This window comes from Ostrinia furnacalis, unplaced genomic scaffold (genome assembly GCF_004193835.3).
Source record: "Ostrinia furnacalis isolate ACB-3 unplaced genomic scaffold, ASM419383v2 OfSCF1001, whole genome shotgun sequence".
Classification (NCBI taxonomy): domain Eukaryota; kingdom Metazoa; phylum Arthropoda; class Insecta; order Lepidoptera; family Crambidae; genus Ostrinia; species Ostrinia furnacalis.
This window is the reverse complement of record NW_021131240.1, coordinates 99,173-126,945: the sequence shown is the minus strand read 5'-3', so window position 1 is coordinate 126,945 and position 27,773 is coordinate 99,173. Positions and strand designations below refer to the sequence as shown.

The 27,773-nt window shown below is 36.8% G+C and overlaps 4 protein-coding genes across 4 annotated transcripts in view; 2 read left to right on the top strand and 2 right to left on the bottom strand.

Moving 5' to 3' along the window:
- Window positions 1–27,773, bottom strand: part of NGR-A24 (neuropeptide receptor A24) — a 135,491-nt gene that overhangs the window by 38,160 nt on the left and 69,558 nt on the right. The window lies entirely within an intron of this gene.
- Window positions 753–12,648, bottom strand: LOC114350885 (cubilin homolog). Its single transcript, XM_028301839.1, has one exon. The coding sequence runs from the start codon at window positions 12,608–12,610 to the stop codon at window positions 1,406–1,408; it is 11,205 nt and encodes a 3,734-aa protein (XP_028157640.1). The 5' UTR covers window positions 12,611–12,648; the 3' UTR covers window positions 753–1,405.
- LOC114350888 (uncharacterized) lies at window positions 22,526–23,188 on the top strand (the record flags this gene model as incomplete). The annotated part of the gene is made up of 1 exon (XM_028301843.1): window positions 22,526–23,188. A coding segment is annotated over one exon (663 nt), but the record flags the coding sequence as incomplete, so codon positions are not given.
- LOC114350887 (uncharacterized) lies at window positions 26,159–27,314 on the top strand (the record flags this gene model as incomplete). The annotated part of the gene is made up of 1 exon (XM_028301842.1): window positions 26,159–27,314. A coding segment is annotated over one exon (660 nt), but the record flags the coding sequence as incomplete, so codon positions are not given.

Here is a 27,773-nt window from a genome sequence, read left to right as displayed (position 1 = left end):
ACACCTAATGTAAACTCATGGTAAGCACACAGAACATCCTACTACCACAAACATACTTCTGCAACGGATTTGCTGTGAATTCCATTTAAATGAATGCGTAATTCTCAACCTCATCGATAATTATATCTCTCATGACTTCCACATTGATAAATTATTATAGGTCTCAATAATATTTTAAGGGATTTAAAATAAAACAAACACTTTTAAATTCTGTTACATTTAATCAGTTCATAACAACTTTTCCTTTGAAATTAAATCTCTGAAATATCTACGGGTACATGGAATGTAACGTACTTATGACAAGTTTATCAAAATAATGATGTATGTAAATAATAATAAAAGTTACAATGATGACTCAATGGAGTCTTTGAAAGTCCCTCTCTAAAAGGAATCAAATTGTAAAAGAAAATACAACAAAACCACATTAAAACTTATAAGATGAAGATAATATAATCCATGCTATTATATTGAATTACATTGTTAAAATGGCACTTGTTTTTAACATTTTATGCATATCAAATTACTGTTTTATCAATAAAACATAAATAAAGACATTGAAGATTTTCACAGAGAATGGAAGCGTACGAAACATTTTAATATTATAAGACAAATTATAATCTCTACCTAAAACAGTTAAACTTAGCTTATTTACTTATAATAATTTATTTTAACTAATACTATAATTAAATATTAGTGTAGCATAAGAAATATAAGACTGAAGATAACATTTTTTATACCTATATTAATATAACTATACAGTTTCTAAGGAAGCGTTAATATGGTGGTCGTACTACTCAGAATTATAGCTATTTAATTAAGCTAAATGTTTAGATCTAGTCAAAGCAAGTTGAGTCATCAGTCAGTTAAATATAAAATAGTTCTTTCTTTTTTTAATAAATCTTTGGACAATTTCACACAGCGCCAGACTAACTTAACGTGTCAAGTCAACACGTGAGTAATTTATTTGAATGAATTATATCGCAGCTCATATAAATATTTTATGACCTAGATAATGATTGTCGTCTTGTTCTTTTGTGACAAAAAGTAAGTACCAAACTTTAGAAACTATTAAGTATAATTCCAACGAAATAGTAAGTGGGATCTAAATATAGCTTCCTATTAAATAAACCATTTTAGAATTCAATCGCACACATTGCTGCGGAAATTGCTCTACTAACATAATGTTTGCCTGTGATTATACAACAGCAACAAAGATATATTACATGTTGTTCCGTCTTATATTAGTAACTCCAAAGAATGACACGATTTAGTAAAAAATAGATAAACCTTTCAAATCTACTATGCTATCTTTAAAAAGTTTCCTTCAAAGTTATGCGTTATGTTTTCGCCAATATATAAAATAGGAAGTTTGATCTAGAAATATTATGCCCAAGAATGAATCCAACTAATGCGTCGTAGCTATAAACTCTGCAACCCAACCAGTGCCACCATTGTTCATAGTGGTAACAAATACTATTTTGACATAATTGTCCTCGCTGGTGTAGTCAGCCGGGGTCTCGGTGCAGTATGAGGAGATGACCCGGCCCTTCCTGTCGACCAATTGCAGGTACACCTGATCGCACACTGCGCTCAGATCGAACACACTAAAGCGCAGATGGAGACGTGACTGCGGCGGCGTCTCCAATTCCCACTCACAAGTCGCCTTCTGCCGATATATATTAGGGTAAAATGGACTCGTGATCCTTCCTACATCACTGTGCAAGCTCCCACCGCATCCTGGCCCTTTATCAGTGGTTACGTACGTTAGATCATAACTGAAATAACCGTTCTCCGCCACGTGGTTGTGTATTAACATATATCTCCCAGTAGAAAACGCAGCCAATATGTCATTGAAATTAGTATCCAATTTCTTCAAAGATTTCGCTGATGTACTATTACCGTCGTGGATTTCCAAGTACATATCATCGTTCCAGTACGTTGGACCATATCTTAAAAAGTATACAGATACTGTACGATTTTCAGGAGCCGTGATTAATGTGTAACAATCTTTCCGGTTGTCACTAATATAATAATTATCGTCATTAGATCTCACTCTACCATAAGGTTCGGTATAGTTTTCACTACAGTAACCGCTTTGTAAGGCTTCTATTTCAAATCCTTTATGGCTGTATGAATCAGACTCTGGATATGTTTGCAGGGTGATGGTTACTCGTCCTGTCATATAAAACTCTATGATTTTCTGTTTTCCACAATACGTGTGTTTTGTTGGAGTGGTAGTCGAATCGAATAGATATGCTGTGTCGAAATAGTACGCGGTATCACTATTCAACAAATAATCTTTTCCAAGGGAAAGATTTCTTGCGTTTTTTGTTTCAGATATAATCAGTTTATCTCGATCGCATTGGTTCGCATCCATCACACCTGGTTGAAGGTCTAATCCCTTGATCCGAAGAAGTATAGTTTGGTAAATTTGATTAGGAACTTGAAGGTTATAAACACAGTTCACACCGCGGGGTACCGACCCTTGTTCATAGCCTGGAGATCGAATTGTAACAGCTTTTTCAGTGACGTTATAATTCGATTGACCGCAAATCGATTGTAAAACACTAAGCGATGCCTCAAACCCTGTGCTAGATATTTCTCCATCAGTATGTAGTCTCACGCTCAACGTGTTCCCCGAAGTCACTATGTCTGCTGGCAGGTTGTAGCCACAGTACTTGTTAATTATAGCACTTTCCGGATTGATGCCATCTTTAATTTCAACAAAATCACAATCGCAATTATTATATCCTATGGCAGTTTGATTTACACCTTCACAGGGAGCTATATGGAATGATGTGAAATGGACTTTGATGATACGATCAACTGGGGCGACTACTGTCCAGACACAATCTAGGAAATTTTCGTAAACAAATAGAGAATTGATAAAAGGTGATTTTAAGACAGTGGATGATGTCAAATCAATATGACCACCACAACCTACCGATTCTGAGTATGTAAAGGATACATCAGCTTTGAATCCTTTTCCGGTAACACTGCTATCTGTTATAAATTCCAAGAGCATAGTATTATTTGAACTTTTAATAACTAAGCTGGAATCATTCGAAGTTAAGTGTCCGCACAAGAGAGCTAAACGTTTACTATCATCGGTCTCTAAGCCGTTATAAACTGCTACATAATCGTTGTAGCACTCTTCATTAGTCTCTAAATCAAACATTTTAAAATCTAAAACAATGATTTTGTTTTTCGGTGCGGTTATTTTCCACGAACAATTCAAATTGGTCTCGTAATTAGCAGTTGGACCTGAAGAAATGACCGTGGGAGATGTTATTTCACCTCCACATGGAACCACCCAGTATGACAACTTAAAGCCTCTTCTTGAAATAAAAATGTCAGTTTGAAATTTGATATTTACTTTTTCTTCATGAATCATTGGCGGAATTTCATTCCCGCAATACAAATTAAATATGTAGGCATATGAAGATTCTGCAATTATCGTTACATTATCATTATTGCATTCAGGATAGGGACCTTCCAACTCAAAATCTAAAAATTTCACTATAACTTTACGACTTGGCGCAGATATTTCGTAGTTGCAATTTAGAGAAGACCAATAATTGTGTGGATACCCAGGACTGTATAAATATTGCTCTTCTTCGGTTGCATTGTATTTTCCACCACAGACTCGTGACCACGAAGCTTGGAAACCATCAAGGTTTATATTTTCATTTGTTCGTAGCATTACCTTCATTTGGTTAAAAGTAGAATTGTATGTTGGAGGTGGGGTTCGGCCGCAGAGCCTAGCAATTTCAGTGTAGGCATTGTCCTTCCAGTCATATATGATAACAGCATCTTTTGTGCACGACCCAGGCTGACCTTCGATTGCAAAGCGCCCCAAGAATCTAAGAGACACTCTACTTCCCAAATCTGTTTTTATTTCCCAGGTGCATTCTTGGTTCTCTGTGTAACTTTTAGGGTAGTTTGGTGATGTGAATTCAGATTCATATGTTAGTAGGTGTCCACCGCAGATGTTTTGTGCTAGTTTGGCGATAAGTCTTACTTTAGTTTCATTTCTTGGTTTGGAGTGGTACTGAACATACAAAGCTGTATACATGACTTGAAGCGGAGCGTCTTGGTTCTTATTTTTACAATAATCTCCAATTGTTAACGAAAATTCGTCGGTGCCCTGGTTAATTGTAATAAATTCATCGCCACATTCAAATTGGAAAGTGCCCTCCAGCGTTATTTCCACTCTTTTGCCAATAGGAACAGCAATAATCCAGGCGCAATCTATAGAGTCGTTATAATTCGCAGGAACATTTAATATATTTACTGGGTTTTCATTGACCTCTATCACCCCACCACACGGCTGTGTTTTCCAATCAAGGTTGAAATAAAGTAAACCGAATTTACCTTTTAACGCTGTAAAGTCAATCCTATTTGTTGGCAGTCTATAGACAATGTTAGTATTGCGACAAAGATTTCTATTGAAAAGAATGTTTGCATTATTTATATTAGTTATTATACTTAATTTTGGATCCGACCGAAGACATCTAAAACTATTTGATGAGGAATTGAGAGAAACGGTTAGAACTATACTTATAGGATTTGTTGAATTAGAGTAATCGTCAGACGAAGTATCTATACTATATTGCCATTTACATGTATATGAACGATCAAGTTCAGGTGATTCAAGGTGTCCAATTTGACCACTTAAAGTGCCCCCACAAAGAGCAAGATTGTCTGAGTGGAATTTTGCTTTAAATCGATGATGTGAACCCATAGATGGTACTAACCACACATAGAGGACTATAGTGTTTCCACTAGATTCGTATATGTTTGAAGACAAGGAATAATTATCACTTGGAGTTAGTATAGAGGAACTGTATATTAGATCGTTGTAAATTCCAATTCTCTGTGCGTTTCTGTCGAAATCGATTAACTCTAGAGTTACTCTTCGGCTTTTATCGGGTACCATTATTCGCCAATGACAGTATCGTAGCGTTGTGTCTCTAGGGTAACCTGGTGTCGTCAAAAAACCTTGCGGTGTAGTAATAGAACCGCCGCATATGGGTACTGACGAATTGAAAGTAAATCGGAAACCACGGAGTGTGGAAACTTGTGAATAGCTACTGGATTTTCCAATATGAAGCTTTATAGTTATTTTATTTGTTAACGTTTCTGTCACTGTATTAGAACGATCTAAAATTACATCACTACAATATGTTTGCAAAAGTGTTACGGTATGGTTCATGGGAATAGTTTCTTCTATTGTGATTTTGGTACCACAAGGTGATTCAGGGTCTGGTAAGTTTATATCTTGAGCTTTCAGCATAAATGTGTAAGCAGGGTTACCAATAATCTCCCACACGCAGACAGTGCCGACGGGCAAAGACGTCATATGAGGATAACTTGGCGACGACAACTCCCCCGCATTTGCCAATATGGTCCCGCCACAAACGTCTACAGAAACATTTGCCTTGAATCCATTTCTAGGTTCAGATATTTGAGTAGAATACTTGATATACATCAAATTACTACTTGTTTTTATAGTGCCCGGCTTTTCAATACAATAACGACCTTTCAATGGCGATAGTGCGGACGATCCGTCACGCACTTCCACGTACTCTGTAGAACAGTCACTATTTCTACTGTCTATATCAAACCTGTCCACAAAATCGATTCTTAAAATTTCTCCTGGTGGTCCTGTAAATACCCACGAGCATTCCATATACGGTGTAGGTACTGATGGATAATTGGGTGAATTTATTATTTCCCAACTATGGTCAGAGCTTAGTTCAGATGTACCTCCACATTCTATATTTTGCTCTTCGTACCAAAGAACAAAAGATTTAAACTGTCTCTGTCTTGAGGTTGTTCTATAACTAATATGTAGTGAGTTACTTGTAGATGTGAAAAGGCTCCTGTCTTCATGTTCATACCCACAATATTTCCCACTGCCTGCGAATGGTGATTCAGATGATTCTCCATTACGTACAATCACATTTGTTGTGCAGTCATTTTCATTTGTTATGTTGAAAGATAAAAACTGCCATTTTATGACTCGTCCAGGTCTTACTTTTATTATCCAGTCACATTGCAAAGTAAAACCTCTACCCGACATCCAGTCTCGATAGTTTGGCTCAACATGGCCAGATGATGCAGTCATCAATCCACCACAAACTGAAGTAACTACACCTTGGAAACCCTTTGCGGTAACTGATTCATCCGTCACAAATTTTACCATCATATAATTGTTCATGGATGTATCAAAACTGTCAGTGGTGTTTTCTCTAAGGCAGATATTTTGTTTCAAAGGCTGCCACTGTGAAGGGCTATTAGCTGAATAAATGGAAACAGAATCTGCATAACAATTATCTCTTTCTTCAATCGAAAACGATGGAAACTTAAGTTTCAAATGTCGACCACGTGGTGTTACAAATTTCCATTCACAATTAAGGTTATCATCATAATTTTCTGGATAGTGCGGTGAATTGAAATTAGTTGAGCTACCAGGTAAAACGTACAAAGTTTCATTTAAACCACAATTAATTTCTTTGTCAGTATTGACTTCAAGTTCATTGCTATCGGTTTTACTCCAGTCGATAAGGAACAACGAACCCGTGTTGGACTCGTCTAAGCTTAGTTTAATAAAAACTACATTAGATGTTGTTCGAGTAGATTTCTCATTGCCTCTTAATATTCCACAAAGATTTTCTAAAAGTGGTGCATCTTCATCATATCCGTCATAAATAGCTAATCTGTTACTACAAACATTACCTTGAGTGTGTATTTCCAAACGTGAAATTGTTAATAAAATGCTATTTTCAGGAACAATTATTCGCCAAGTGTATTCACCAGCACCTGAATACTCATATGGGTATAACGGCGATGCTAGTTGTCCTCTTTCTTTTCCTGTAATATCATTGCCATGTAAAAACCCGTATTTGATAATAAAACCACGATTAGATCCGATGTTATCACTGTGGAATTTAATATACAACTTTGTTCCAGTAGTAGTATTGGTAGGTATGTCATTTCCGCAATACACACCACGTAAAGGACCTCCTCCATTATTTTCACGAACTTCTACATAGTCTTGGTTGCAATCTTCCGATAAATCTAATTCGAAAGCTTCGAAAAGCATGAATACTCTATTTCCTGGCGATGTACCTAAAATCCACACACAATCTGAGTTAGGTGGATATGGGTTGGGGTAGTTAGGCGATGAAATGGCTCCCTCCTCAGATGTCAATGTGCCGCCACATGCATTGTCTAGTACAGTATAATGCGCGGAAAACTGTCCTGTGATTTGATCACCATACGTTCCTAGCTCAATGGTAAGTGCGCTACCGTGACTAACTACCGTCGGCGTGTAACTTCCACAGTATTCATTGTACAAAGGAGAGTTTTCATCAATGCCATCTAAAATTCTCAAGTAAGTTGATGGACATGTTCTATTGGCAACAGAGTCAACTTTCTTTGGAAGTGACATGTGTGTGATTGTCAATGTTACTTTCTGGTCGGGTCTTGGTGCCATTATAGTCCATATGCAACTTCTGTTAGAATGACTTATGTACTTATCGTTTGAAATCACACCTTCTGAGTGTGCGGTTAAAGTTGCACCGCAGGTAACAGTAAAATTGGCTTTGAAACCCTTAGCAGTCCCGTAGTGATCAGTGGTGAATTGTAACGCTAGGGTATTGCCCTTAGAAATAATTTGTTTCGTGCGAGTGCCAGGACAGATAATTTGGCTGTAATTTGTATTTTCAAAATGTAAAGCATCATAAACTTTAATAGAGTCACGACAAGAAGCAGTCTCATCGGAATCTATTGAATATAAATCGAGAAAAATGAAATTCAACTCTATGCGATGGTTTGGGGGAACAGTAATAGTCCAAACGCAGTTAATATCATTATCGTAGTTATTGGGATAATTTGGAGAGTATATCATCCCAGACCGAGACCGAATCGTACCACCGCAAGTGGTTTTATAATTGTAATAGCTAGACTTGAAGTGGATGTCTTTCAAGGTAGAGCGTTTTGTAAATTTAATTAACATGAAATTAGCACTTGATTGGAAGGTATGACCCGCATCTAGTTGATGACAAAACTTAGACACAAGCGGTGAGTCAACAGTTTGCCCATTATATACTTCTATTGCATCAACTGTACAATTGTTAGTTTCAGACATGTAAACCGTAACAAAGTTAATGTTTATTCTTGTCCCTAAAGGCCCTTCTATAATCCACTGGCACTCAGTAGGTCCCTCAGAAATTTCATCCTTTTCTAGATTAAGAGAACCATACTTCTTGAAAAGTCTCCCACCACAACCGTAATTTACCCACTCTAATCTGAAGCCAGTTTTAGGAAAAAAGGGTCTTCCTGTCACAAACTTTATTTGTAAGGAGTTACTGCTAGTGGTGTGTAATACAGGCGCAATATGTCCACAGTATTTTCCATTAAAGTCGACTTCATTAGATTCTTTTATTTGAAGATAGTCATCTCTGCAGTTACTTCCTCTGCTGCGTCTCGGCATCGAAGTTCCATAATAATGATGGTACGAAGCACGATAGAAAATATCAAAGTGAGTGAAAGTAATGTTTATTTTATTGCCTTGTGGTACGCTTATTGTCCAAAGGCAGTTCAGTCTTTCAGGGTAGTGGCTAGGGTAGTCAGGGCTTTCTATTATTCCATACATCCCAGTGATGTTATTTTGACAAATGGTTTCGTAATTTATTAAGAAACCTTTTCCTGAATTGTAATAATCCGATCTAAATTTGATAAATGCAGCATTCGATTTTGTTTGAATGTTAGTTACTTTATTGCTCATTATACAGTGCCTTCCAAGACTTGAAGAAGTTTCATCTCTGCCGTCAAAAATTTCAACATAATCGTCTCTGCATAAGGCAGTTCTTTCCAAATCTAATTCTGTAAAACTGATCCGAATTCGAGATCCTTGGCTGGTTACAATTCTGTAGAAACATTCTGCATTTTCATTATAGTTTTCAGGATAATTGGGAGAAGTTATAGACCCACTTGAACTGGTTAATGTTCCGCCGCATCCAGTAGCAGTACTCTTCCATTCAACTTTAAATCCTTTTCCAGTAAGATAAAAATCAGAGTGAAAATGAAGACTTAAGCTATTAGTCATGGATTTGATAACTTTTGATTTAAAACTACCGCAGTATTTGCCAATTAATGGTGATGTCATTGATAGACCATTACGAACTTCCAAATAGTCACCAAAATCACATTGGTTCCGAATAGGACGCTCTATTTCAAAATCTGTTATATTTAACAAAATTTGCTGTCCAACTGGTGCTTTAATAAACCACTTACAATCTTTGTTGGGTTCATACTTTTTCGGCCACCCTGGAGAGTATATAATTCCGTGAGATTTTACATAATTTCCGCCACAGTGTGTACTTTCATCCAAAAACGTGTAAGAAACTGAGAATCCACGTAACCGGATACTTTGATCTGACACAAATTTCATCAGTAAACGATTGCTAGAAATAGATAAAGATGGAGGAGGCGTAGAGCCACAGTATCTACCTAAAGACTCGTTCTGATTACTAGCATCTAACTCAATAAGCTCTAAGTAATCGTTCATGCATGAATCCCTCCCAATCTCAATATCAAAATGATTCCAAACTAACTTTATATGCATTCCTTCAGGAGCTATCAACATCCAAGAGCAAGATTGACCATTTTTATACGTTAAACTGCCTGCAGAGGGGTGACTTATGAGCCCTGTAGGCTCTCTGTAAATTCCACCGCATTCTGTGTCAATTGTTGTGTAATTAGCATAGAAACCTGTTCCAGAAATGCTCATATCAGAATTAAAACGTACATTTAAGTAATTGTGCGTGGATGTTTGAACTGGAGGCATGTGTTCGGAACCACCGCAAAATCTACCTAACAGAGTTGAGTTTATATCAGGACCGTCTCTTATCTCAACATTATCATATCGACAATTGTAATAATTATTGTCCTCAATATCAAAATCTTGAAAGGCTAGTTGTATAGCTTTTCCAGGCACTGTGCCTATAATATATTCACACTTTTTGTTTGTTGGATAGCTAAAAGGGTACCCTGGTGATTTAATGACACCACTGTCTCCAAATATAGTTATCTGACAAAAAGTTTCAAAGGTTATCTTAAAACCATCTGAAGCTACATTGCGGTCTGACTTAAAGATAAAAAAGAGATTGTTGGATGATGATACAAACGTCTTCGGATAAGTAGCACCACAAAACTTACCTACAAGTTTTGATTCTGTTGAGGGACCGTCGTAAATCTTGAGATAGTCAAATTTGCATCTATTTGAACGTTCTAAATTGAAGGACTTGAATTGTAGGCGAATTTTAGTATCGGGACCGGTATTTATTCTATACTCACATCTCAGGTTATTTAAGTACTGACCATCAAATGATGGGGAAACAATTTCACCTCTATCAAGAGTGAAATATCCTCCACAACCAGGAATACCTTCTACGGGAGCATATGATATTTGAAACCCAGTGCCAGCTCCATATGAATCAGAGTGGAAGTGAATAAGTATTTCAGAACTAGCTGATTGTATTGGCTGAGGTTGAGTTGAGTTGCAGTATTTATTAATTAATGGATCAGTTACAAGTTCTCCGTCATAAATTGCGATAAAATCATAACTACAATTGGGATGAGTTTCTATGTCTAAAGTGAAAAAATGTAAAGCAATTCTTTTGCCTAATGTTGTGGTCAAATGCCAGTAGCAATCTCGATTAGGTGGATATTTTCCAGGTGACCCTGGAGAGGATATAACACCATGAGTACTCGCATTTACCGTTCCTCCACATAGGGGATCTACACTTTTCCAATGTAATGAAAATCCCGGCCCATTAACTGTGGAATCAGAACGAAACCAAAAATATAAATAATTATGACTAGATACAATGTTACCACCCATTGGAAAATCAGTACCACAAAATCTTCCAATGAGGTGACTAGATGATGTTCTGCCGTCATGTATTTGAAGAAAATCATACATGCACTCGGGTTCCTTTTCCAAATGGAATTTACTAAATGTAACATTAATAACTTTGTTAGGATTAGTATGTATTACCCAAGCACACCTTTCGTTTTGATCGTATGAAGTATTAGTAAGGGGATATACAATACTACCTTCTTCAGCGTCCAAGTATCCTCCACAAGTTCTCTTTTTGATCTGGCACAAGGTACCCGTAAACTGAGCTGTACATTCGCATCTAAATCCACCTGTTGAACTTACGTCTGGTCTGCACGTTCCACCGTTTTCACAGGGATTGTGAGCACAGTAATCTGCAGTGACGTCACAATGGGCACCGCTGTATCCTTCGTAGCACAAGCAAGTATAGCCTGTCAAAAGTGGATGGCACTGACCATGAACACCGCATGGATTATTTTCACAGCGCTGTGTGGTATTCCCGTCAGTTGAAATGTAACAGCCGTGTAACCCTATTCCATCACCTTCCATGCCGTATGGGCAAATACACTGCACTATTGCCATATTCTCCACGCACTGCGCCGATGGGTGACATCCACCATGGTTAATGTTACAAGTTCCTCTCCAAGTGCAAGTTATTCCGTCACCTTGATAACCAGGAGGACAGGAGCCACAGATTCGGGATCCGATAGTATTGTGGCAGGTTACTAGAGGACTGCAGCCGCCGTTTGGAATCGTCAAACACTCGTTAATATCACTACATGTAAATCCATCTCCCTCATAGCCTGCAGGGCATTGTCCGCATCTAAACGATCCAGGTAAATTAATACAGTCTACTTTGGGATTCACTGAACAACGATGACCTCGGCTAGCATCACATTCATTGACGTCCGTCAAGCAAGCAACACCAGTTCCGTTAGTTTCCCAGCCTTGGTTACAGATGCATTGGAAGCCCTTTCCACTGTTGGTAGTGACGCAAGTGCCGAAGCCACACATTTCGTAATTTCCTTGAGAGCAGTCGTTTTCACGTCTTGTACAATGCAAGCCATACCAACCGGGGCTGCAAAGACATTGGTAGGTGCCAGGTTTGTTGATGCAAGTAGCTCCATTTTGACAGCCCAAGTCTGTCCCAGCAAAGTTTCTGCATTCGTTTACGTCGACGTCGCAGTCCTGGCCTTCCCAGTTCGATGGGCACAGACAATGATAGCCATCTGCCAAGTTCAGACAAGTACCACCTTTTTTACACGGGTTCAATTGACAATCGTCTCTTGTTATTCGCCTGATTTGACTTGCTAGTGCTATAACTCGAGTGTGTAGCCTATTTACTCTTCTCGTTAGTAAAGTTTCGTTGAACCACAAACTTTGTGGGAGCCCGGAGCTTTGTTTTTCTAGAATGTCTAATCGGCGATGAATGTCACTTATTCCATTGATATATGTATCAACATTAGTCGAAGATATTTGGGAAGGTTCACTGTTTCTAGAAATATCCAGTAAGTTGACATCTTTGGCAAATATTGCAGATTTAGGTCCATTGAGGCGCAAGTATATGTTTTTGTTTAATGCTGGTTCGAGTATGATATTGCCATTTGACGTTATGATTTTCGGTCTATCTTGGAAACTTTGGCAGTCAAGATTCACAAACCACACTACTAAAAATAAGCACTGTATAAGTATTTTAGACATTATGAGCGTGCTGCAAGCACCGCTGTCTGAGAGGAACTGAATAGAGCTGTTCACTGTAGATAGAGTTACCATAAGGGGCGTATGGCGGGCGTATACGACACATGGCCTGCCTGTATCAACAGTACCAGGCATTTCAAATGGCACTGATTAGATAAAAATAAATGACTCTTTTTTAAATTACCTGGACCAGATATTTGTAAACATGGTGCATATAAAATTAGCACAATTAATGTTCTAAATCTCTGCAAAGAACCAAAGGAACTATTGCTTGTTACTTTCCTTGAAATGACTACTTTTTAATTAAGAAAGAGCCACAAGAGCAGCCACATTTTCCTGAATCCTTAGTTGATAAGACTTCTGTTTTATTAATAATCAATTTAAGCCATACGAGTATTATTCAAAAAACGTTTTATATACATATTTTTTGTATCTTGTTAGTTGTCCTAAGAAATAAATAAATAAATTATGATTTACCCCGAAATGGGAGTTTATATTTGTAATTTGAAACTTTAGCTAATAGAAAGATCTCTATTTGGTTTGAGAAATTAATTATAATTTGAACAGCCCTATTATTCCTTCTAAAATTAGACTTACTGGTATTGATCTAAGAAATTTGTTTTAGTGAAGTCAATTCTCTGATTCCGTACCTTCGCACTACCAAAGAGAAAGGTGTACTCTGCAGGGTTTCCCAATTTTTTTTTGGCAAGGAACCCTAATTGATTATACTTTTCCTAGCGGAATCCTACTTTGATAAATGGAAATTTAAATTAAAAATAATAAAGTTTTTATGCAATTATTTTAAACATGTCGGTGCGCGCGAACAACGTCGGTCACGAAACGAGGGATAATATTTTTTACGGAACCCTTGCGGCCTTTCCACGGAACCCCAGGGTTCGGGAACCGCGTCTAGCACATAAATAAGCCGATCTAATTAATCAAAGTGTATTTAGTAAAACGAAATCATTAAATTAATCAATTTTAAAAGAAAATTGTCACTTGATAAATACGAGCTCAATATTTAGGATAGGTATAAATCAATGAAATCACTAATATTTATTAATTTCTTAATTTACCTACTCACGCTAACATCCTAATTGATAATTTAATTCGAGACTTTTTTTTATGTGACAGGAGGCAAACGAGCAGACGACAGTTTTGTGTTATTAATTAACTTTTTAAAAAAATAAAACCGACTTCAAATGCGTGAACACAAAAAAAAACTAAAAATTAAAAATATTGCGTATAAAAAAGTTCATCCCCAATTTTCCACCCTTGGGGGTGAAATATTTTCTTCAAATTCGGATGAAACCACCCTTGTGATAATACCTATTCAACAAAAAAATAATCGTTCCAAATTGATTTATAATCGGCGGAGATATTGCGTATAAAAAAGTTCATCCCCGATTTTCCACCCTTGGGGGTTGCTTTTTCTATTATTAAATTTAAATGGGACCACCCTTGAGGTATTACCTATACGCCGAAAAAAGATTTGTTCAAATCGGTTCATAATTGGCGGAGTTATCGCGTAACAAACATAGAAAAAAAAAACATACGGGTCGAATTGAGAACCTCCTCCTTTTTTGAAGTCGGTTGATAAAAACAAAATGAGTATCTTTAAAGATAATAAATAAAGTTTTTATCATTTTAATTTTTCATGTGCAATATAGGGTATCTTTCATAACATCAAAATCCGATAAAGATAGAAAATTGTGTGTGATATCATCCTCCATAAATCGAGGCAAATATGGCGTAGGTACCTATCCGTAACATGCAAGTCATGTGCATTGATTTGATTATTACGTGTACCAGATATGAGAGATAAATCGCGTTGTATTTAGTATCGTACGATAGTCATCACATCAAAATTGTTCCTTACGTAGAAGTAGGGGAGACTGGGTACGGTTGTAACAGGGTACGATTGTAACAGGGTACGGTTGTCTGTTGCTCGGTAGGTGGTGTTATAAAGGGAAGGGCATGCAGGCGACAAGACAAGAAAGGCTGTATGGACTTTTCACCTACATGTCCTTCCCCTTGTACCCCTCACCTACCGAGTATTAAAGTCTTGAATGAGAAAAAACATCTTTTTAAGAAAGACATTTTTTGATTGGGCATAGGTATTTTGTCGACGTCAAAAATATCTTCACAGTGAAATATTTAAATGTATAGTTAACATTTACAAATCACATAAATGGCCAGAGACCCCAGATGTGCCTCAGATAATTCAATTACGGTTAATATTTACAAGCCTTGTGTCTACATTAGTGGTTTGAGTTCCGAAAGGGCAGACACCATTAGGATAATGTCGCTAATGCGAGAATCTGATGTTGGTCGACTATCCATCATGAGGAGCTTTCGTGTGTGTTTTACGTCATTAAAATAATACTTAGTTTGAGACCTATTACCAATCAAATTTATCTCTTCTAAGGCTGAGTTGCACTTACTTGTCTTACTTTAACTTTAACAAACGTCAAAAATGTTTAATATTCCATCCAAAAAACACGTTAAGGTAGTGAAAGTCAGCCTAAGAGTGTCCTCACAAAAATTGGCAAATGCCACCTTTGGCACAGTACTAAAATATAGCGAAAATTGGTTCTAAAATGACTGTTTCTTAAATAATACCTAATAAAAAATGTTTTCGTGATTCCATAGTTCTAAACATTCTATATAAAGTATTAATAGACTGATTGCTTCCAAAACTTTATTTCCTTTGCTGACAAATGCAAAATGGAAAGTATGGAAACGTTGAAAATTACAAAATAAGAGCCCCCAGACAAAGTTACGAGTTCAAAGTTTTAAGCGTTTTACTCCTAATGATCCGTACTGTACGTTGCTGTTCAAGCGGTTGAAGTTTTATTTTATTGTTCAGATATTTATTTCGGTTACAAAAAATTAAATATCAAATGTTATCTTCGAGCTGAATTGATTTTTGTTCCACAGAGCTTGATTATTTATATTGCGTAGATAAACGCGAATGTTTATTAGGACGGATAGATATTGACACTTTAATGTAAAAACTGGTCGAGTTCAGATGAAACTTTACAATGTAATAGCATGTTATTTATAACATCAGAACATCAGAGGCGAATTTAGCTAAGTGGCGGGCTAAAGCGCTAGTTAATTGTATTATGGTCCAGTCCCAGTAAAGAGGGTTAATGAAATGTTGTTTCAAATAAATAGGGAAACTCATAGTTAATTAATTACAAATAACAGGTACAAAATCTAGTCTTTTCATTAAATATAGCTCCATTAGGCATATCATACAACAAAGTAGAGTTCTAAATATTTTTCTTTGTCTAGGTAGTTTACGAATTTTGCGTTCACAGAAACTCGCACTTGGTCAAAACGCAGCGACTTTATGGAAAATAACTTTATACGATTCGTATTAATCCGTTACCAATACCGTGCCAATACGGTCATGCAGCGAGAGTTGAGGCCAGTAACATAAAAGCTGTTTATGAAGTACCCTGACGTTCTGCGTAGTCGCATTGACAAGTACTTTCTGTCTCGCTTGCAGAAAAACAAAAGCATGTTAGCAGACAGTGTCATATTCGATATTTGAACTTGAATGTGTTGTGTTCTGTATTTAAATAAGACATCAGTATGAGTACGTGTCTCAACTTTCGTTGAGCGATCTATACGAGTATAATAATCTCATGTACTCCAATATTGCGGCTTAAGAAGTATCCCACCAGGCATTATCGCTCCCGCGGCAATAAGGAGCAAGCGTGGGGTAATACTAACAAATAAACACTCATCAGAAATGAAGGGTATTATTACAACGTGATCGCTGGCAGCTGACCAGCTGTTTAGTGGGCTGTCTATTTTTAAACGATGTGATTATACTAGGCATAGGCTTTGAGATCTTAGCTTCGAATTTTCATCACACAAACAGGTTTATATATGTGTGCATTTTATTAGAAATATCTGTATATGAGAATTCTTAGTCTATGATAGATTTTATTGATTCAAGGTTTCATTTAATCAAAAGAGTTGGATGTGAAGTTGCTAAACTTTCAGTTACATTTGAGATAGTTAAGAGAAAACTTACTTGTCAGCTACATGATGAGCCCAATAGTGTTTAATTTGAAAATTACCTGCAAAATAAAACATGACTATGTTTAGAATACACATTTAAGTAATCGTTGAGTATTATGTAGAGTTTTCTATTAAAAGGGGCATAACTAATAATTCGCAGAGCCAGACGACAATTTTTTTTGTGGAGCCAATTGCAATTTGAGGTTCAAAAAGCCGTTAATATGTCACAATAAGACGCTGTATAGCATCCAAAAATCGAATGTCCTGGCTAAATCATAATCATGGGGCCTTTTAAGTGTTTTTAAGAGTGTTCAGTAAACAGAATTCCATATACCCTTTCATGTAATAGAGTCTCAGACCCTTAAAACAACATTTTTACCTTATTTTGTTCGAAAATATATTATCTATCGAATAAAGGATCAAAGAACCAATTGATTCACACAACATCTAATTTCCCCGAGCAAGCTAATGATGAACAACAAAAGTTTAAAGAACAATATCTTGTTCTTTTATTGAACGTTCGTAGGAATGTTTTTTCTTCGCGTTTCCTCTTTCATGGCATTTGAATTCGCCTCGTAAATTCCTCTCGCAACCTATTTTATTCAGCTCCTTTGCATGATAAAACCGACAAAGGGTTATATTTTTAGAAAACTATTTCAAACTTTTTTTACTGGATAGTGTAATAGGACAATTTGTTGATTACACGTGGAACTTTAGTTAAGTAGGTAAATAAGTAAGATAGAAGAATACGAGTAAACATGTTTGTGTTATGGCTAAAAGATACAATTTTATTATGACAAGCTTTTGCTCACGGCATCGCTCGCGTGAAACACACAAACTTCCAATCCCTTTTTTACCCTTATAATTAAGAGAGAGTTTCGTAAAATCCATTTTTAGCGGATGTCTAAAGCCTGGTCCGTGAGCGCGTAGAATTTTGTCCAATGACCCCAAGCTACCCATCCTTATCGCTCGCGCGTAATTATATTGCTGTCGAGACTGTGCGACGGGCGCCCGCAGTGAGTGTGCGAGTGCGACAGCAACATAATTACGCGCGAGCGATAAGGATGGGTAGCTTGGGGTCATTGGACAAAATTCTACGTGCTCACGGACCAGGCTTTACAGTTACACCCTATAAGGAATCTACCTGCCAAATTTCAAGTTTGTAGGTATTATATTTTCTGAGATTTCGTGATTAATCATCATCATCATCATCATTTATTTTCAGCCTTAGGACGTCCACTGCTGAACATAGGCCTCCGCCAATGACTTCCACAGAGGCTGGTTGGTAGCGACCTGCATCCAGCGCCTTCCTGCTACCTTCATGAAGTCGTCGGTCCACCTTGGGTGGACGTGATTAATCAATGAGAAGTGGTATTTCGCGTTTATAAATATATAGGTAATGCTTCATAATCAAGAGCAACGCTCTCATAACGTACCTCTTTTATAGCGTGATAACATTTTAAACTATTATGTTGCATTTTTATATAAAATTATCAACGTCGGGAGGGTAAATATTATTTACCGTTAAAATAGATATTGTTGCAATAAATCCCGTGAAGTGATAATTTTATAGCGTGATAACAGGTGGAAATAGAGGTAATAACACTTCATAGGCCCTTTCCATACCTAGTGAAAGGGACTGGTGCTGTGAGTGGTTAGATAAGATTCTACAAAGAAGTTCTCAGTTTAAGTTGTAGGTACCACCTAACTTTAACCGTAACTGTAACGATAGCCGGTGTTTTTTGTATGAAGGTTGACAGACTACGTTTGTTAGTTAAACTAGATTGTGTAACCTAGGCTTAGTAAACGTTTATTTGAAAACGTTAACTTTCATATACTTATAGACAAAAAAATGGTTAATAATAGTAATTAATAATAATCCGTAATAAATGTCATTTTTGTGCACCAGTGTTTTTGTCGACAACGCTTAATAATTCTGTATGGAAAACTAGTGAAATTCGTAGTTGCGCAGTTTAAAACAATTCTGGGATGTTCCGCTAACGAGTTTAATGGACAGAATATTTCTACTACTGCTTTAAATATTGCAATTTCCATTTGTTATTTTAGAGCGAAATCTATGTTCAGATTTGAACCGATAAAACCGATAAGATCCCATTAAAACATTGTAATAAATGGTTGTAACTAAAGGTCATAGCACACTTTGTATCGCCTTTCGTAAGTTTCGAGTAATATATTNGTGGGGTAATACTAACAAATAAACACTCATCAGAAATGAAGGGTATGATTACAAGCAACGTGATCGCTGGCAGCTGACCGGCTGTTTAGTGGGCTGTCTATTTTTAAACGTGATTATACTAGGCATAGGCTTTGAGATCTTAGCTTCGAATTTTCATCAAACCAACAGGTTTATATGTGTGCATTTTATTAGGAATATCTGTATATGAGAAATCTTAGTCTATGATAGATTTTATTGATTCAAGGTTTCATTTAATCAAAAGAGTTGGATGTGATAGCAACTTTCAGCTACATTTGAGATAGTTAAGGAAAAACTTACTTGTCAGCTACATGATCAGCCCAATAGTGTTTGGTTTGAAAATTACCAGCAAAATAAAACATGACTATGTTAAGAATACACGTTTAGGTAATCGTTGAGTATTTTGTAGAGTTTTCTATTAAGAGGCATAATATTTCGCAGAGCCAGCTGTATATTTTTCAAAACCCCTACTTGACTTTCCAATTGCTATTTGAGGTTCAAAAAGCCGTTAATATGTCACACAATATGACGCTGTGTAGCATACGGTGTCGGGTTTAAGCCCTATTTTTTTGTCAACCAAACATCGAATGATCTGGCTATAAATCATAATCATTGGGCCTTTTAAGTATTTTCAAGAGTGTTCAGTAAGAGTAGGCGCACACCGTTGATTTTTCGTCGGCCGATAGTTTAGTCGGGCAGTTGATCAGTGTGGGCATGTATGGGAGTGCGCATACTACGCCGATTCGATTTGGCCGATTTATTTTATTTTATTTGTACAAAAAACACATACAGAGTACAATCAACAAGATACATTTACATTACAACCAACAGTAAATACAGTTTTAATCTAGATTGTAATCCAAAAAATTTATAATCCAATAAATTCTTCATACAATCTAAAATCGGGCACAACTATCGGCTAACTAAAAATCAACGGTGTGCGCAGGCCTAATCTAAACAAAATTCCATATACCCTTTCATGTAATCGAGTCTCAGACCCTTAAAACATCATTTTACCTTTTATCTTTGTTGAAAATATTTATCTATCAAATAAAGGATCAAAGAACCAATTGTTTACCACACACCATCTAATTTCTAATTTCCCCGAGCAAGCTAACGATGAACAACAAAAGTTTAAATAACAATATCTTGTTCTTTTATTGAACGTTCGTAGGAATGTTTTCCTTCACGTTTCCTCTTTCATGGCATTTGAATTCGCCTCGTAAATTCCTCTCGCAACCTATTTTATTCAGCTCCTTTACATGATAAAACCGACAAAGGGTTATATTTTTAGAAAACTATTTCAAACTTTTTTTACTGGATAGTGTAATAGGACAATGTTGTGACTACACGTGGAACTTTAGTCGAGTAGGTGAGTAAGATAGAAGAATACGAGTAAACATGTTTGTGTTATGGCTAAAAGATAAAATTTTATAATGACAAGCTTTTGCTCACGGCATCGCTCGCGTGAAACATACAAACTTCCAATCCCTTTTTTACCCTTTTAAGAGAGAGTTTCGTAAAATCCATTTTTAGCGGATGTCTACACCCTATAAGGAATCTACCTGCCAAATTTCAAGTTTTTAGGTATTATAGTTTCTGAGATTAATCATCATCATCATCATTATTTCAGCCTTAGGACGTCCACTGCTGAACATAGGATTCCGCCAATGACTTTCACAGAGGCTGGTTGGTAGCGGCCTGCATCCAGCGCCTTCCTGCTACCTTCATGAAGTCGTCGGTCCACCTTGGGTGGACGTGATGAATCAATGAGTGGTATTTCACGTTTANTCCTGGCTACACAGGAGTTGCAGTGGTGGGAACGAAAGGTGGGAATAGTCCCGTTTCGTAAGTTTCGTCGTGAGGTGAGGCGTTTACGTTACGGTGCGGATAAGTATGCGTTGCAGTAACTTGCAGTACGAAGTTTCATACAAGAAAGTGACCTCCTCGAGTTGATACGGCTACGATCCGTTCCCAGGTTGATGTGTGCTTCCTTAAGTTTCGCAACCGTTTGTTGTCGAAAGTTGTAAGATATTATTGATAGAGTCACGTAGAGTAGGTAGGTACTGTGTCTATTTAGAGACACTTGGGCCTACCTAAATACTTTTTACTTTCCATCAACAAAGTACGCGATAGAACTTCATTCAAGCAAATACAAATTTATCCGTATTATTTGACTTAATTCTATGTTCTGATGACAGCGCACCTAGAATCCATTTATCCATTTTGTATTGATGCGATCTGACCGTGCGGGCTTGAGCAAATAACGCAAATCGCGCCGTTCGTTTGATATATCTTACCAAGAATGGTCTAAGTCGTAAGAGGCGACTAAGGGACTACACATCAAACAGAGAACGGGCAGCAGCGCTCTCTGAAAAACACCAATCTTTTAAACTGCGATTCTCCAACCCGCCTGCCAAGCGTGGGGATTATGGCATAACCCTCCAATATAATAGAGTAAATAAAATATAATAGAGTTAAGTATCAGATCTCATGTGGCCGTAATAATATTCTATGATGTACGATTCTACTGGTGAAAGAATTTTCAAAATGGATCTAGTAGCTTCGGAGCAAATTCAATACAAAGAAACAAACAATCAATCTTTTCTCTTTAAATTTTATTAGTGTAGGTAGATAGGTAAAAGTTATTTCTAGAATATTCAACTCTAAAAGACACACAGCAAAAATATCGTAATCTATTTATTTGCTAAGTATGTATAAGGTCAGGACTTTAGATACAAAGACGTTAAGGCTGAGTTGTACCGTCTTACTTTTACCGTAACTATGACAATAACCGATGTTTTTTGTATAGAGTTTGACCGATTTCTGACGTTTGTTAAAGTTAAAATAAGATGGTGCAACTCAGCCTTAGTGTTAACTCGATAACGTTTATACATACCTAAGTATAAACACGTTAATTCGAGTCTTAATTAGTAGGTAACTCATTCTAGTGAGATATCTCGGAGAGGTGAGTCGATTGATATTATTATTTATGTAAAAATCTATAACTGTGTGACGGCTGTAAAGGTTTTTTTTATGCAGGACAACGCAGATATTTGACCGCAATCGTACATGGTGTTAAGTAAGATGCAGTCTAGTCCATAATCCGCTTCGTAAAACAATAACATCGGAACTAATTGACGTAGACTAATCAATTTAAATTCGTTTTGTAGAATAGCTCAAATAGTAGTAACACAATGCAATTATAACATACCTTAACTAACTGTTTTTTCTCGTATTTTAAAATAACTGAAAATGAAGTGAAAACGTCATGTTTTTTAATGAAATCCATTCTTACTCTCTTAAAATATATGGGGCTTGTGTTTGTTTTCTACTTCTAATAATAAATAATTTTGTCAGCTATTATAATAATATACTCATATTCATTTCAATTTTTGTCCGGTTGGGAAACGAACACGGGACCCCTCGGCATAGTAGTCTGTTTCGAACCACCACACTAAACGGCCGACGGAATATCGATTTAGTTTTACTTTGCGGTAGCTTAAAGAAGCTTTTATCAATGTTGATATACCTTACGTCAATCAATATTCTACTCACCAGCACACCAATTTATTAAAAAACACAATTCATCTCACTCACTCATTCTTTTTCAGGCACTATGAATACCTTGGCCACCTTTACGACACTTCTTCTGATCGGGTTGGCCGTCCACCAACTTATTCTCAGAGGAATCCGTTACTTACACCGGGGAGAAAGATATCACCAAATTAGTCGTCATATTCATAAGAGAACCGTTTAAAGACGGTGAAGCGACCTCCGCTTACGAAAAAATCCATGTTTTCTTCATCGAAGAAGGAAAAGGCCTCTTTGTCTTGAAAAACAAACAAACAACCAAGCTGCTCGACAATGGTAACGACATCTCCACGACCTATGACATAAACAACACACAATTATACTTCGCAGCTTCCGATGGCATCTACAGCTTCAACAACCAAGAGAACAAAGCTGAAAAATACGGAACATTGACTGACAACACTGTTGCCGTCGCTAAGTATTGGGGCACCAATGATTTATACATTCTAACAACAGATAATGTTGTATACAAAGTCACTGAGGATGGCACTAAAAAGGAAGAGATAACCAATGTAAAGGATGCCCAACAAATTGTATTGGACTCGGCTAATAATTTGTACTTCGTGGATAGTAAGAAACACGTCTATGTTAGACTTGACGTAAACGGTACTGTAAAGAGCATTATAGGTCTACCAACAAATCCTAATATGCAGATTATGAGGGCACCAGACATTATAAAGGATGCTGTTGCAGTAATGGGTGGTAAAAAAAAATATTTTGCATTCGCAAAATAATCGTCCCTTAGCTAACAACACCGCGTAAGTCATTTTTAGCAACTTTTCAGGAGACGAAAAAAACTGTTTATTTAAAAAAATCGGTGGATTTTTCCTATTGTTACTTATTAAATACTTTATTTAGCAGTTAAAAAATAATTATTTATACTTAATTTGACGATTTACTTTATTTTAACCTATATTTTATGATTTGAGCGGTGTTGACTGATATTTTTGTAGAGTTAGGCGGTGTTGTTTGCCGAAATGTAAAGGAATAAGGTATTAATAGATGATTTACAAAGAAAATTTTACTAAGAATTATTTAAAAAATAATTAAAAAAATTAATTATACCTATGTATCTTTAACCTAAATCTTACGAATCACAGTGNCCTAAGTACAACAGGTTCCCCTATAAATATAGATAGAGTAATGCTCCATAATCAAGAGCAACGCTCTCATATCGTACCTCTTTTATAGCGTGATAACAGGTGGAAGTAGAGGTAATAACACTTCATAGGCCCTTTCCATACCTAGTGAAAGGGACTGGTGCTGTGAGTGGTTAGATAAGCTTCTACAAAAAAGTTTTTCCGTTAATATTAACCACTTCTCAGTTTTAGTTGCAATACCTAACTTTAACCGTAACTGTAACGATAGCCGGTGTTTTTTGTATGAAGTTTGACAGACTTGACGTTTGTTAGTTAAAGCCTAGATGGTGTAACCTAGGCTTAGTAAAAATTTATTTGAAAACGTTAACTTTCTTATAAAAATTGGTAATCTAAATATATAAAAGGAGAAACTGACTGACTGACTGACAGATCAACGCACAGCCTAAACGGCTAAACGTAGGCACTTGAAATTTGGAAGGGACATAGCTTAGGTACCGTAGAGGTGCACTAAGAAAGGAATTTCCGGAATTCCCACGGGAACGGGAATTAGCGGGAAAAACGGGATTCACGCGTACGAAGTCGCGGGCGGCCGCTAGTTAATAATAATCCGTAATAAATGTAATTTTTGTGCACCAGTGTTTTTGTCGACAACGCATAATAATTCTGTATGGAAAACTAGTGAAATTCGTAGTTGCGCAGTTTAAAACAATTCTCGGATGTTCCGCTAACGAGTTTAATGGACAGAATATTTCTGCTACTGCTTTAAATATGCCATTTCTATTTGTTATTTTAGAGCGAAATCTATGTTCGGATTTGAACTGATAAAACCGATAAAATCCCATTAAAAAATTGTAATAAATGGTTGTAACTAAAGGCACACTTTATCAACCTCAACACCATATCGCCTTTCGCCGTGAGGTGAGGCGTTTACGTTACGGTGCGGGTAAGTACCTATGCGTTGCTGTACGAAGTTTCATACAAGAAAATGTCCTCCTCGAGTTGATACGGCTACGATCCGTTCCCAGGTTGATGTGTGCTTCCTTAAGTTTCGCAACCGTTTGTTGTCGAAAGTTGTAAGATATTATTGATACGTAGAGCCACGAAGAGTAGGTACTCGTATATAGGTACTGTGTCTATTTAGACACACTTGGGTCTAAATTTTTTACTATCCATCAACAAAGTACGCGATAGAACTTCGTTCAAGCTATTATCTGACTTAATTCTATGTTCTGATGAACCCATTACAGCACACCTAAAATCCATATGTCCATTTTGTATTGATGTGATATGACCGTGCGGGCACGAGCAAATAACGCAACCGCGCCGTTCGTTTGATATATCTTAGTCGTAAGAGGCGACTTAGGGACTACACATCAAACAGAGAACGGGCAGCAGCATTCTCTGAAAAACACCAATCTTTTAAACTGCGATTCTCCAACCCGCTTGCCAAGCGTGGGGATTATGGTAAAACCCTCCAATATAATAGAGGAGGCTCATAGTAAAGCAGTGGACTGTAAAGGGCTGTTAATGATCAGATCTCATGTGGCCGTAATAATATTCTATGATGTAGGATTCTAATGGTGAAAGAATTTTCAAAATCGATCCAGTAGTTTCAGAGCAAATTCAATACAAACAAAGAAACAAACAATCAATATTTTCTCTTTTAATTTTATTAGTGTTGGTAGATAGGACTCGAAAAACACACAGGAAAAATATTGTAATCTATTTATTTGCTAAATATGTATACCTAAGGTCAGGACTTTAGATACAAAGACGTTAAGTGTTAACTCGATAACGTTTATACAAAAGTATAAACACGTTAATTCGAGTCTTAATTAGTAGGTAAATCATTCTGGTGAGATATCTCGGAGAGGTGAGTCGATTGATATTATTTATTTATGTAAAAATCTATAACTGTCTGACGGCTGTAAAGGGATTTTTTATGCAGGGCAACGTAGGTATTTGACCGCAATCGTACCTGGTGTTAAGTAAGATGCAGTCTAGGATGGTGCATATCTGCCCTGTATTGTTTTACGAAGAGATCCATAGATCATAGAACAATAACGTCGAAACTAATTGACGTAGACTAATCAATTTAAATTCGATTTGTAGAATAGCTGAAATAGTAGTAATACAATGCAATTAAAGGGTTAAATAAGGACGGTAGGTCTCATGGTGATATCTGTCAGAATAACCCTAGACCACCTCCCCTTAACGGCTCCGCCACTAATTGCCAGTCATCCTGTATACTCGTATTCATTTCAATTTCTGTCCGGTTGGGAATCGAACAGGGGACCTCTCGGCATAGTAGTCTGTTTCAAACCACTACACCAAAGGGCAGATGGAATATTGATTTAGTTTTACTTTGCGGTAGCATAAAGAAGCTGTTATCAAATTCAAATAATTTATTCAGTCCTATGTACTCCTCCTTCTAGGGCACTTATACACGTCCCAAATATAGCTTGCCCTACAATATCAAAGTTAATATACCTACCTTACGATACTCAATATTCTACTTACCAGCACACCAATTTATTAAAAAAACACAATTCAGCTCACTCACTCATTCTTTTTCAGACACCATGAATACCTTGGCCACCTTTACGACACTTTCTTCTGATCGGGTTGGCGTCCACCAACTTATTCTCAGAGGAATCCGTCACTTACACCGGGGAGAAAGATTTCACCAAATTAGTCGTCATATTCATAAGAGAACCGTTTAAAGACGGTGAAGCGACCTCCGCTTACGAAAAAATCCATGTCTTCTTCATCGAAGAAGGAAAAGGCCTCTTTGTCTTGAAGAACAAACAAATAACTAATCTGCTCGAGAATGGTAACGACATCTCCACGACCTATGACATAAACAACACACAATTATACTTCGCAGCTTCCGATGGCATCTACAGCTTCAACAACCAAGAGAAAAAAGCTGAAAAATACGGAACATTGACTGACAACACTGTTGCCGTCGCTAAGTATTGGGGCACCAATGATTTGTACATTCTAACAACAGATAATGTTGTATACAAAGTCACTGAGGATGGCACTAAAAAGGAAGAGATAACCAATGTAAAGGATGCCCAACAAATTGTGTTGGACTCGGCTAATAATTTGTACTTCGTGGATAGTAAGAAACACGTCTATGTTAGACTTGATGTAGACGGTACTGTAATGAGCATTATAGGTCTACCAGCAAATCCTACTGTACAGATTATGAGGGCACCAGACATTATAAAGGATGCTGTTGCAAGTCATGGGTGGTAAAAAAAATTATTTTGCATTCGCAAATGGCACATCTAGAGCAGACTCAATTTTAGACAAGCATCCAATTTTCGCCGTCATTGTAAACGAGACGAGTGCCTTACTATATGCGAGTCAAAACAATAAAATTTATGAGTACGTGCAGGACATACTTCCTATCGTGTACGACAGCATGCAGGATGATATGTTATAATTTTTGTTCATTAATCAAAACAATTTTGCAGCGTAATCCGACAGCTGTCTGCTTTCATTTGGTTTAAGACGTTTCCTTACATATCCCTTCTTGATGGGCCTGTGGGACCTGGGATTTTCGATATTGTTGGGCACGAATTACGTCTCAGTGGCCCGTCATAGATCACTTATCTCAGTTATTTATCGTGTTAGGGCAATACATATATGGTAGTAACGGTTGGAATGTTTTGTGAAATTAAAGAAAATGATATTGAGAACTGTTTATCGATTCCACTCAGTCGTTAAGTGTACAGTCAGTGTCAAATAGTTCGCGACACTTAATATAGAAAAGGTAAGCTCGCGAACTATTTGACGCGGACTGTAGCCAAGTATTATAATATTTCTATTCTATAGATTTAATCCTGTAATTTTTTTTAAATATTGAAATTAAACCATTTTGTGAATTTACATGTACTAACCTGTTTACACGATATAAGGACAAAATCCTTGACAATGAAAATTTTTAAAAGTTTATTTTTACTGTAATTTGGATTATAAACTGCATAATTCAACAATAGCCAGTTCCAATGGCTTCCAACAAGAGCGTTCCATTGTTAAATTTAAGTAAATAAAAACACACCAACGAATTGAGAACATCCTTTTTGTTGAAATCGGATAGAAATAAATTGTTTGTGTTTGCATGTAGTGTGTTCCTTCATTCAGCTGTGTCTGTATATGACGTCATCCAATCAATTAAGCTGTCTTGAAAGAATTGGGCGATACTGCT